The following is a 13047-nucleotide window of genomic DNA, read 5'->3' on the forward strand; positions in this document are numbered from 1 at the left end:
TGTTTGTATTTATATCTTCGTAAGGCTACATTCACATGTGAGCGTAGCGATCGCGGGCAGAATCACCGCGATTCTGCCCGCGATCTGGACATTATTGCAAATCGCGGGACGCATGTGCGTTGCCTGTGATTTGCAATAGCACCCCAAACGCCGTGCGATGTTGCCGCAATTTCCGCCTGGTAACATCGCACAAACAACGCATGGCGCCCAAAAAAGGTACAAGAATTTCTTTGGGGCGTCATGCGTTGTTTGTGCGATGTTACCGCGATTCGGGAGGTGGAAATTGCGGCAACATCGCACAGCGTTTGGAGTGCTATTGCAAATCACGGGCAACGTGATTTCCGGATCGCGGGCCGAATCGCGGTGATTCTGCCCGCGATGGCTACGCTCACATGTGAATGTAGCCTTAAAGCTGAAATAAACTGCATTATACTTACCAGCAATGTGAGAACACTTGTAGGTGGTTCCATCTTCACCTGGTCTTCTTTTGGGTTTGGTGTCTTTGGCCATCTTGGTTGGCCGGCCCGGGATCACACAACTCCCATGTGAGTTAGCTTGCCCTGACACCAAGTCACGGCAGGATTGTACCCCATAGCATGTCTTTATGCTTTCTGGCCTATATATATATATTTATATCAAATTATTTGTCGCCCGCTCACCGTAGGAGTTGCCGTTGATGGAACACTTGTTGAAGGTCATGATGTTCTGGGTGAGAGTCCCGGTCTTGTCAGAGAAAATGTACTTGATTTGTCCCAGCTCCTCATTGAGGGTGGTGGTTCGGGCCTCGGCGGGGGTGTCCTTCTTGGGGTAATACATCTTCCGGTCCCAGTTAATGTAGTAGCTGTTCCCCAGCCGAATGATCTCTACACTGTACAGAGGAAGATAATGACATTCTTTGAGCACCTGGCGGTACGCTCAGCTTGGCCAACACACCAACAATCTGCATGTTTCCTAAACTCCATATAAAACTGATCACTTTGATTCAGGAAGATGGCAGTTGGTTACATCACTAACTATTAGAACAAATGCGATTCCTTTCAAAATTTGTTACAAATCAAAATTTTCATTATTTGGAGATTCGGATGTATCTGATGTTCCAAATCACAACATTGACGAATTTCAAGAAATCAAAAATAAATTATAATGAAACTAATTATCCGAGTTCGAAAATGAATTTGAAAATAAACTCGAGTTCAAAATGGATACATATTGCAATAAATACAGTAAGGTATAAAAGTAAAATGAGATGATTCCTTTTAGGCTGCTAAATAGAATAGAATATTATTATTATTATTATTATTATACAGGATTTATATAGCGCCAACAGTTTGCGCATCGCTTTACAATCTGGGGGAAGACAATACAGTTACAGTACAATTCAATACAGGAGGAACTAGAGGGCCCTGCTCGAGCTTACAATCTAGAAGGGAGGGTCAAGTGAAACAAAAGGCAATAACCGAGGGGATGGGCAGATGGATACAATGGAGGTAGAGTTGTTAGGTGTGGTTAGGATAGGCTTCTCTGAAGAGGAGGGTTTTCAGAGATCGCCTAAAAGCTAGAATAGGATAAAAGCTAGAAAAAGAATAGAATAGAATAGAACAGAACAGAATATAAAATAAAAAAATAGAGTAGAATAGAATAGAAAAAAAAACAATAGAATAAAACAGAATAGAAAATAAGACAATAGAATAGAATAAAATAGAAAAGAATGCAATAAAACAGAATACAACAGAAAATAATGGAATAGAATAAAACAGAATAGAAAAAATAGAAAATAAAATAATAGAAAAGAATAAAACGGAATAGAAAATAAAATAACAGAAAAGAATAGAAGAAAACAGAATAGAAAATAAAATAATAAAAAAAAAAAAAGAAGAAAACAGAATAAAAAATAAAATGATAGAAAAGAATGGAAGAAAACAGAATATAAAATAAAATAATAGAAAAGAATGTAAGAAAACAGAATATAAAATAAAATAATAGAAAAGAATGGAAGAAAACAGAATAGAAAATAAAATAATAGAAAAGAATAGAAGAAAACAGAATAGAAAATATAATTATAGAAAAGAATAGAAGAAAACAGAATATAATATAAAATAATAGAAAATAATAGAATAAAACAGAATAGAAAATAAAATAACAGAAAAGAATAGAAGAAAACAGAATATGAAATAAAATAATAAAAAAAGAATAGAAGAAGGCAGAATATAACATAAAATAATAAAAAAGAATAGAAGAAAACAGAATATAAAATAACAGAAAAGAATAGAAAAAAAACAGAATATAAAATAAAATAATAAAAAAGGATAGAAGAAAACAGAATATAAAATAAAATAATAGAAAAGAATAGAATAAAACAGAATAGAAAATAAAATAATAAAAAAGAATAGAAGAAAACAGAATATAAAATAAAATAATAAAAAAGAATAGAAGAAAACAGAATATAAAATAAAATAATAGAAAAGAATGGAAGAAAACAGAATATAAGAAAACAGAATATAAAATAAAATAATAGAAAAGAATAGAAGAAAACAGAATAGAAAAAAAATAAAAAAGAATATAAGAAAACAGAATATAAAATAAAATAATAGAAAAGAATATAAGAAAACAGAATATAAAATAAAATAATAGAAAAGGATAGAAGAAAATAGAATATAAAATAAAATAATAGAAAAGAATAAAACAGAATAGAATGGAAAACATAACAATATAAAATAAAATAAAAAAAAATGGAATAGAAAATGAAAGAATAGAATAGAGTAGAATAGAATAGAAAAAAAATTGAATAAATTAGAATAGGATAAAATTGAATATAAAATAAAATAATAGTAAAGAATAGAAGAAAATATAAAATAAAATAATAAAAAAGAATAGGAGAAAACAGAATAGAAAATAAAATATTAAAAATTGATAGAAGAAAACAGAATATAAAATAAAATAATAGAAAAGAATAGAATAAAACAGAATAGAAAATAAAATAATAGAAAAGAATAGAAGAAAACAGAATAGAAAATAAAATAATAAAAAAGAATAGAAGAAAACAGAATAGAAAATAAAATAGAAAAGAATAGAAGAAAACAGAATAGAAAATAAAATAATAGAAAAGAATAGAAGAAAACAGAATAGAAAATAAAATAATAGAAAAGGATAGAAGAAAATAGAATAGAAAATAATAGAAAATAATAGAATAAAACAGAATAGAAAATAAAATAATAGAAAAGAATAGAAGAAAACAGAATAGAAAATAAAATAATAGAAAAGAATAGAAGAAAACAGAATAGAATGGAAAACATAACAATATAATATAAAATAAAAAAAAAAAATGGAATAGAAAAAAAAAGAATAGATTAGAATAGAATAAAATTGAATGAATATAGCTGTTTTCGAAATTCAAATCGAATTGAAAATAACTAATATACTAAACAAATTCTGAAATCGAATCATTCTGACGTAACAAATATAACAAAATGAAGTTGTTTAACGAACAAATCTGAAACAAAGCAAATTTTTCTGTTGTACGCATCTCTACTAACTATTTCTTTAAGGCCTTATGCTTCCAAGTACATGAATGAGTTTACACCAATCGACTTTATAATGGATGTGGACAATACTGGACATCAGAATACTTGAGCTCCGGTCAGTAGACCGTCACCTTCTGGGCTCCATTCAACCTCAGAGCCCCATTCAAATCCCCCTTCAACCATAACATTTCCAGCACTGGTCTTACCTTACATAGAGTGAGATGGGCACCACGGTATTCAAGATAATGACATAGGACCAGAACATTAGGAACCCTGAGAATGCTGCATTGGTAGTGCCTTCTGGCCATGGGAGATACACTTGAAAGTAATAGCCTTGCTTGGATTCCCAAATCCCATTGCCGATAGCCAAGATGATGCACATGACAGCCAAGAAGACAAAGATCTGCCAAGAAATGGAAAGTCACATTGAAGGATCTTCATTTCTTGAGCCAGGACAGTGTTTCCCAAACAAGCCTTCCACCAGCAGGTCATCTTTTGTGGATATCTACATGGGTAGCTAAATGCTGAGACACTCATTACTTTACCCGTGTGTGTGTAAATGTGGAGATTTCTTGGTAAACAGAGGGCTAGGCCAGTAATTCATAGTATTCAGTATAACCGCTAAGTCGGCAACTGTGGTCATTCAAAGGTGGCAGAACAGATGCCAAGGTATTTTCCAGGTATCTTCCAGAGCCTCATTGGAAGTGGCTTGGAGATGGTACGAAATGTTTTCAACATTATATAACAAGTTCCGGTAATTGTGATCAACCTCTACCAGTTATTTTTATCACTGGATCCTAAAGGCACACAAGTTTTGACACCCTCAGTTCAAAGATTTTATTCTATCTTTTCATGTGACAACACCGAAGAAATGGCACTTTGCTACAATGTAAAGTAGTGAGTGTACAGCTTGTATAACAGTATAAATTTGCTGTCCCCTCAAAATAACTCAACACACAGCCATTAATGTCTAAACCGCTGGCAACAAAAGTGAGTACACCCCTAAGTGACAATGTCCAAATTGGGCCCAATAAGCCATTTTCCCTCCCCGGTGTCATGTGACTTGTTAGTGTTACAAGGTCTCAGGTGTGAATGGGGAGCAGGTGTGTTAAATTTGGTGTTATCGCTCTCACTCCCTCATACTGGTCTCTGGAAGTTCAACATGGCACCTCATGGCAAAGAACTCTCTGAGGATCTGAAAAAAATAATTTTTTCTCTTTATAAAGATGGCCTAGGCTATAAGAAGATTGCCAAGACCCTGAAACTGAGCTGCAGCACGGTGGCCAAGACCATACAGCGGTTTAACAGGACAGGTTCCACTCAGAACAGGCCTCACCATGGTCGACCAAAGGAGTTGAGTGCACATGCTCAGCGTCATATCCAGAGGTTGTCTTTAGGAAATAGACGTATGAGTGCTGCCAGCATTGCTGCAGAGGTTGAAGGGGTGGGGGGTCAGCCTGTCAGTGCTCAGACCATACGCCACACACTGCATCAAATCGGTCTGCATGGCTGTCATCCCAGAAGGAAGCCTCTTCTAAAGATGATGCACAAGAAAGCCCGCAAACAGTTTGCTGAAGACAAGCAGACTAAGGACATGGATTACTGGAACCATCTCCTGTGGTCTGATGAGACCAAGATAAACCTATTTGGTTCAGATGGTGTCAGGCATGTGTGGCGGCAACCAGGTGAGGAGTACAAAGACAAGTGTGTCTTGCCTACAGTCAAGCATGGTGGTGGGGGTGTCATGGTCTGGGGCTGCATGAGTGCTGCCGGCACTGGGGAGCTACAGTTCATTGAGGGAACCATGAATGCCAACATGTACTGTGACATACTGAAGCAAAGCATGATCCCCTCCCTTCGTAGACTGGGCCGCAGGGCAGTATTCCAACATGATAACGACCCCAAACACACCTCTAAGAAGATCACTGTCTTGCTAAAGAAGCTGATGGTAAAGGTAATGGACTGGCCAAGCATGTCTCCAGACCTAAACCCTATTGAGCATCTGTGGGGCATCCTGAAATGGAAGGTGGAGGAGCGCAAGGTCTCTAACATCCACCAGCTCTGTGATGTCATCATGGAGGAGTGGAAGAGGACTCCAGTGGCAATCGGTGAAGCTCTGGTGAACTCCATGCCCAAGAGGGTTAAGGCAGTGCTGGAAAATAATGGTGGCCACACAAAATATTGACACTTTGGGCCCGATTTGGACATTTTCACTTAGGGGTGTACTCACTTTTGTTGCCAGCAGTTTAGACATTAATGGCTGTGTGTTGAGTTATTTTGAGAGGACAGCAAATTTACACTCTGGTAAGTGGAATTATCCATAGGGAGTGGATCCTCACGAGATTGCACCTTATTTTGGCACAGATTGGCACTGACCTGCATAATAAGAAGCACCTAAGCACATCTGCAGTTTCACTGGCTACTTGCTTGGAGAATTGAACTTTTTTGGGACTTATACATATATATATATATATTTTATATTTTCATTCCATATATTGATTGATTTATGCACATGTAATTATGTATGTTTGCATTTGAACTTGCACCATTATTTATATGTGATTTGCACCATTTAGGCACTTTAGAAGACATGCACTTTAGGGTGGAGATGCAATAGCTAAGGCTTTATCAGTTTTGCAATATTGCATGTTTACACTTTACACATTTATCACCTTATTTATTATACCCATTTTGCGCTGTGCACTACTATCTTTGTCTTTTTAGCAAATTTACACTGTTATACAAGCTGTACACTCACTACTTTACATTGTAGCAAAGTTTCATTTCTTCAGTGTTGTCACATGAAAAGATAGAATAAAATATTTACAAAAATGTGAGGGGTGTACTCACTTTTGTGAGATACTGTAAATTTTGTTTGGGTACAGCGTTGACTGCGCAATTGTCAGTTAAAGTGACGCAGTGCCAAAAAGCAAAAAATGGCCTGGTCATGAAGGGGGTAAATCTTCTGGAGTTCATGCCAATAATCTGCAGTTGCCATGGTGCTGCACATGTGATCATTTATTACGCCAGTCATTTAATGACTTGACAGTTTGGTGGAGAGCAGAACTATGACAGTTATCAGTCCCGGCAATCCTTGAATATAACAGTTTTGGAAAACCATGAAATTGGTGGGTTTAGTTCTGCTTTAACGGCTTTCCATGATGCCCAACCCTATCTCAATGAAGGCAAACGTTCCTATTTCCAAATGCCCATGACACCTACCCATAGGACCAAAATATTCATGAGACGGTCAATACTGGTTCTCTTTAGGGTGGTGCGTCCACTGTTCTGCATCAGCTTGGTGTCTGGTCCTGTGGAATGATAAAAAGATGGTGTACTGATTAGTCATAGACAGAGAGTTGAACCTTTACCGGCTCCCAGCTCTAATAGAGGACATTGAACAGACCTGCGAAGATGACCATGCCAAAGCACCACTCTGTGTTCCTGATGGTGCAGCCGCGTAGCAGGATCTTGCCGTTGTCCAGAGAATATTTCTCTCCCTGATAGGTCAGAGTTCCGGTAAAAGTGTCCAATCGGTTATTGGGAGCCTCGCACACGATTTCACCTACAGAGATGGAAGAAGAGTCCTACAGAATAATCTTGCATTTTAAAGAGAATTCTTAAAATTTTTTAATAGAAATCGGAACTCCAGGAGAAGACAGTTTTATATAATGAAATGCATTGTTACATCCAGCTAGCATAAGTATCTGATCCTGTCCTTGTTTTAGCTTCCTGTCATTCCTAGCACAGCAGTCTTGGGAAAGGGAGGGATAACAGTAGAAGCTAATCAGACTCAGGGTAGCCATCAGAACTTCTGGGGCCCCTTACACAGCTTTAGGTCTGGGCCCCTCCGGGTCTGACAACCAACATTCCCCAGGGCCAGTCCTCTGGCCATCCCACCAAATCTGCCTGCTGGCAATCCTACCGAGTCCTTCAGTGCACCCACTTTTATTTTAACACTCTTACAACTTAATATGTGAAAATGAATCCAATCCTGCAAAAAGACATCCCCATATATTCAGCAAAGAGACATCCCAATCCAGCAAAGAGATGGCCTCATATATTCAGCAAAGAGACATCCCAATCAAGCAAAGAGACATCCTAATCCAGCAAAGAGACGTCCTCATATATTCAGCAAAGAGACACCCCAATCAAACAAAGAGACATCCCAATCCAGCAAAGAAATGGCCTCATATATTCAGCAAAGAGACATCCCAATCCAGCAAAGAGATGGCCTCATATATTCAGCAAAGAGACATCCCAATCAAGCAAAGAGACATCCTAATCCAGCAAAGAGACGTCCTCATATATTCAGCAAAGAGACACCCCAATCAAACAAAGAGACATCCCAATCCAGCAAAGAAATGGCCTCATATATTCAGCAAAGAGACATCCCAATCCAGCAAAGAGATGGCCTCATATATTCAGCAAAGAGACATCCCAATCAAGCAAAGAGACATCCTAATCCAGCAAAGAGACGTCCTCATATATTCAGCAAAGAGACACCCCAATCAAACAAAGAGACATCCCAATCCAGCAAAGAAATGGCCTCATATATTCAGCAAAGAGACATCCCAATCCAGCAAAGAGATGGCCTCATATATTCAGCAAAGAGACATCCCAATCCAGCAAAGAGATGGCCTCATATATTCAGCAAAGAGACATCCCAATCAAGCAAAGAGACATCCTAATCCAGCAAAGAGACGTCCTCATATATTCAGCAAAGAGACACCCCAATCAAACAAAGAGACATCCCAATCCAGCAAAGAAATGGCCTCATATATTCAGCAAAGAGACATCCCAATCAAGCAAAGAGACATCCCAATCCACCAAAGAGACAGGCTCATATATTAAGCAAAAAGACAGCCCAATCCAGCAAAGAGACATCCCTTCGACTGCATCAGCTTACTCTGTGGCCACCCTGCTTTAGCAATTGCTAGTTACTACAGCAGCAACAACTTGATCTCGTTGGTTGGGCCTGGGCAGCTGGGCCCCATGGAACGCCTGGGCCCCCTACATGTGTATGGGCTGTCCCCCCCTGATGGCTGCCTTGAGACTGCCAAGGAACATGCTGAAAAGAGGAGAGTGTTGCTACTGTTTCATTGTTCAACCAGGAGGATGGGGTGGGGAGTTGCCACCACTGTATTCCTTAAAGAGCATGGGTTAGCTGCTCATTTTGTCCAGGGGCACAAGGAAAAGCTATGCTTACCCGATCCCAGGGCCGTCTTTTCCATTGGGCATACCCGGCGGTTGCCCGGGGGCCCCACTTGCCAAGGGGCCCCACATCGATCGATGGATTGGTGGCATGTGATGATCATGTCCCACACTCCCTGGTGGTCTAGGGCCCCCCCCCGTTCCGTTGTCCGCCGGGCCCCCCCCTTGGTGCCTCCGGTCCAGAGTCCGGCGGCGGCCGTGGGTGCCTCGAGTCTGCCCTGCACACACTGGTTGCTAAGGCCAGCCCGCTTGGCATCTAGCAACCAGTGACGTGAGCAGCAGAGCAGACCCAGGATGCACAGTGCCGCCGCCGCACGCAGCGGAGGACTTGGAGGAGGATCCTCCTCCTCGTCAGCTCTCCTCCAGTCCTCACTCTCCTCTCCTCCGCCTCCGTCCGTCGAGTCGACCGACCCTAGGAGAAGACTGGCTCCGCCTCCGCCTCCTCCCACCTCCTCCCATGCCATGTGCAGCCGTGTAAGGGTAAGTCTGCCTGCCAATTTTTTTTATCTCCTTCTCAATGGCATGATCATGATGTGAAGTCACAAGAGACAGTCAGACAACTACTACTACCTGTCCTGGCTGGAGGAGGATATACTACCTACTATATATTGGTCCCTGGCCTATATGTATATATTAAGGTATATATTATCCTCCAGGTAAGTAGTTGTATTCTCTTGTAGTATAGTGTTCCCTGTAATGTGTATATAGTCTATATACATATTACAGGGAACACTATATACTACAAGAGAGTACAACTACTACCTGGAGTATATACCTTACTATATACATATTACAGGGACCAATATATACTACAAGACAAGAGATAACTACCTGGAGTATATTATATACCTTACTAACTATATACATATTACATGGAACACTATATACTACAAGAGTCTCTTGTAGTATATAGGATTCCTTGTAATATGTATATAGTAAGGTATATACTCCAGGTAGTTGTACTCTCTTGTAGTATATAGTGTTCCCTGTAATATGTATATAGTAAGGTATATACTCCAGGTAGTTGTACTCTCTTGTAGTATATTCTCGTGCGTGATTGTGCAGGCAGGGGGCCCCGGTGCACTGCATTGCCCAGGGGCCTATAAGGCTCTTAAGATGGCACTGCCAGATCCTCCAGAAAAGAAAGTGTCCCCCCCCCACGTCTAGCAGTGGACTGTTCCTGCCGTCCTCAAGTCCAGAGACAGTCTATGGGCGTAATTACGTCAGGAACATTCCACTCACTAGACCACTAGCCTGCAGGGAGGTGGCAGTCTTGGACTCGGAGGGTTGGCAGATTAGGCAAGTTAAAAACAAGAAAGTGCAGCGCAATCTTAACAAAGAAAAAATAGTAGTGCATAAACACTTCACATAAGTGCAATATAGTTCATATAGCCGCATAAAAAAGTGGTTTCAATAGCAGGGTACAGGACAGTGCGGACAGTTTCTCTTATGATAATAAGAAACCTGGGTGCTGGTAGTTGTAGCATGCAAAAACAATTCCAAGTGCTCGTCTCCCACCACCACAGCTCTCTCTGCCTCTCACCTCCAAGATAAGACCCCACAGGGTCACCCAGCATATACACAGACACTCCTCCTCTCCAAAGGGTTCCAGACGAACTTCCTCCACAGTAAGATATATAAAAGGAAGGGCAAGATCTAAGTGCTCTCTGTTTAAATCGGGCTTTTATTTGAACAATAAATACTGTAGTTGCACTTACATGTTATGAAGTAAACCAAAGCATATAGACATCATATCGGTAAAATCGGTGAGGCCGGCGTCTCCCTGCCACCTCCCTCTGCCTTCCGGGATGGCCACGGGTCTTGTGACTTCCCCTGTACGCGTTACGTCCTTGCAGTAGGCGGGACTTCGTCAGTGGGGATAGGGAAGCTTACAGGGGAAGTCACGTGACCCGCGGCCATCCAGAGTTCTTTATCTCCAAAAGAGAAAGTGGTGCCACTCTCCAACCTGGGATTTCGGGAGAAGTTATGCAAATAGCAAAATGCCTTGATGGATGGATGGATGTATATCTTAGAAGTGTGAATACTCATCTCCCTCACCACCCCAATCGTCCACCAAAGCCATGATTTCATACCATTAGTAGGCACTGTGTAGGATGGTGCTGGAGCTTTCACAAGGTTAACTTTATGTGTTTAAGTCTTGGGACAAGCTTCTAGGTCCAAGCACCTCATTCTGGGAGGAAGTCACATGCTCCTCCATACCCAGAAGAAATGGCTATTTAGAGAGGGCTCTGATGGAGCAATGGAGTGGCGAAGGAGCATGGCGAAGGTGAATATCATCAGGTGGGGAGTTGCACTTACAAGAGACTCTGTCTGTCCTGAATGGGCAACGTGACAGGTTCTCTTTAGGGCTAGCCAGTTAAATTTGAAAGGCAGTCTAGAGCGCCACCTTTTGGCTTTAAAAAGTATAAAATGTTCATTAGCGTTATAAATGGTGTGTACCGAGCATACCATCAAATTGTGACAACTGGTTCAGGTCCTCCCCCATGTCTGCCGATATGGTCAGTGCCTGCTTCACCTTGAGGTTGGTTTCCCTGAAAGAAAAGTGCATGAAATGAGAAGCTTCTCCGTGAATGTGAGAGACTGGGGTTCTGAATCATCAAGCTGTATATATGTTCATTTTTTTTTCTGAACTCGTGGTGCAGTGTGCAAAAACTAAACACCAAAGTGCACTTAGGGTTTGTCATATGGTCCCCTTCCTTCCTTGACCCCATGGAGTGCAAAACTCCTGATGGGAATAGGGCCCACTCAGGTCCACCTAGCCAAAAGATCAGGTGGACCCGGCTTCTTGTGATCAACCAAAACCAATCATTGAGTACTGGGTGAGGGGCTGTCCCAAAGAGAGCCTGCCCCCTTCAAGGCAGGGGAGGAAGGAACCCAAGGGCCACACATTCTCATCCCTAGATTTTTGGGTAGGCCTGAAGACCCACACCCTACAATACTGAGGGCTTATAAATGATAGGGAATACATATAAAATAAAAAAAAATGAGCACCAGTGCAGGTGCAATGGCTAAGCCTTGAGGCCTGGTATGGTAACGCAAACCCTTTTTTAGGAATTTTATTTTTTATTTTTTTTTGGGATACAAAAGATAAAGGTTAGACCCCCTTTTGGGCGTATATTACTGCCTGTGTCACCCCTGGGGAGATTTACCCTCCTGGTGACTATTGTCTCAGGGACAGAAAATGATAGGGAAATGCAAAATGTTGTATGGCATGAGAGCAGAAAAGGGGGGAAATCTTTCAACCCTTGTTCCGGTGACCACTGATTACAATGGAACACCCCTCACATTGGTGAGATTTCCTCCTACTTTCTGTTGTGGTTCCAAGACTCAGCGGGACGCAGACAGCAAAAATTAACCTGATAGGGATTTTAACCCTTTGCTACTTTATCAGAAAAAATATCTCTTCTGAAAATGTTAGCTGCCTGGCTGTTGTGCCAACCCTATGGCACTAATGTGAACCCAATATTTGGTCAGTGACATTGGGGATCCTCAAAGACGTCATTGACCAAATATGGTTGTGTCCATGTTTGATCAATGGCACCACATAGGGGAGATCCGATTCCCACCCCTTTGTTTAAATTCCACTGCGGCGGCTTGGAGCTGTCATTCACCGCAAGTGAGTGTTGGGATTGGACATCTCAGCGGGTTTTTTTCTTTGGGTGAGTTGGCCAGTGTCGTTCCTCATGATTGACGGGGATCTACATTGCTGGACAACATGAAACAATCAAGAGACTTTTTAGGGGTTTTTATTTTTAAAGCAAAGGACTTGTCAAAAAGTGCGTGGCTTTATTAACTATTTACATTTTGTTGACTATGTACCCCTTACCAATTCACAAAGGGACGACAGAATCTAGGGGGGCATTTATTGTTAAAGGGAGCTTTCCGATTCTGGTAAGCTCCTTGTCAGCAGACCATCTCAACCACACGGCCAGGGTTTTGGGGAAGTGGCCCTTGTCTTCATAAACATGGGAAAAGAGTGCTTCATCAGGGAAACTCCTTAAGATTCCAGGGTTTTACCTTTTATTTCCTCTAAGCCATTCACCCTCAGACCCCCAGAACCACTGGTCCAGGGTTGTGAGGAAGAGGCCCTTGTCCTCATAAACATGGAAAAAGAGTGCTTCATCAAGGGGGCCTCCTTAAGGTTCCAGGGTTTTACCTCCTTCTCCTCTAAAGCCTTTACCCTCAAACCCCCACAACCACTGGGCCAGGCTTGTGGGGAAGAGGCCCTTGTCCTCATCAACATGGAAATAGAGTGCTTCATCAGGAAACCTCCTTAAGATTCCAGGGTTTT

The 13047-nt window shown here is 41.1% G+C and overlaps 1 protein-coding gene across 1 annotated transcript in view; it reads right to left on the reverse strand.

Moving 5' to 3' along the window:
• LOC309554636 (phospholipid-transporting ATPase ID-like) overlaps nt 1–13047 on the reverse strand; it is a 194272-nt gene that overhangs the window by 48433 nt on the left and 132792 nt on the right. Inside the window, exons 9-13 of the mRNA XM_082256354.1 lie at nt 11205–11287; nt 6928–7086; nt 6744–6832; nt 3728–3924; nt 660–868 (exon numbers count right to left, since the gene is read on the reverse strand). Of these exons, the coding sequence (XP_082112480.1) occupies nt 660–868; nt 3728–3924; nt 6744–6832; nt 6928–7086; nt 11205–11287 (737 nt within the window). The remainder of the gene's footprint in view (nt 1–659; nt 869–3727; nt 3925–6743; nt 6833–6927; nt 7087–11204; nt 11288–13047) is intronic.

The sequence above is a fragment of the Pelophylax lessonae genome, assembly GCF_965119305.1.
Source record: "Pelophylax lessonae genome assembly, chromosome: 1".
NCBI lineage: Eukaryota > Metazoa > Chordata > Amphibia > Anura > Ranidae > Pelophylax > Pelophylax lessonae.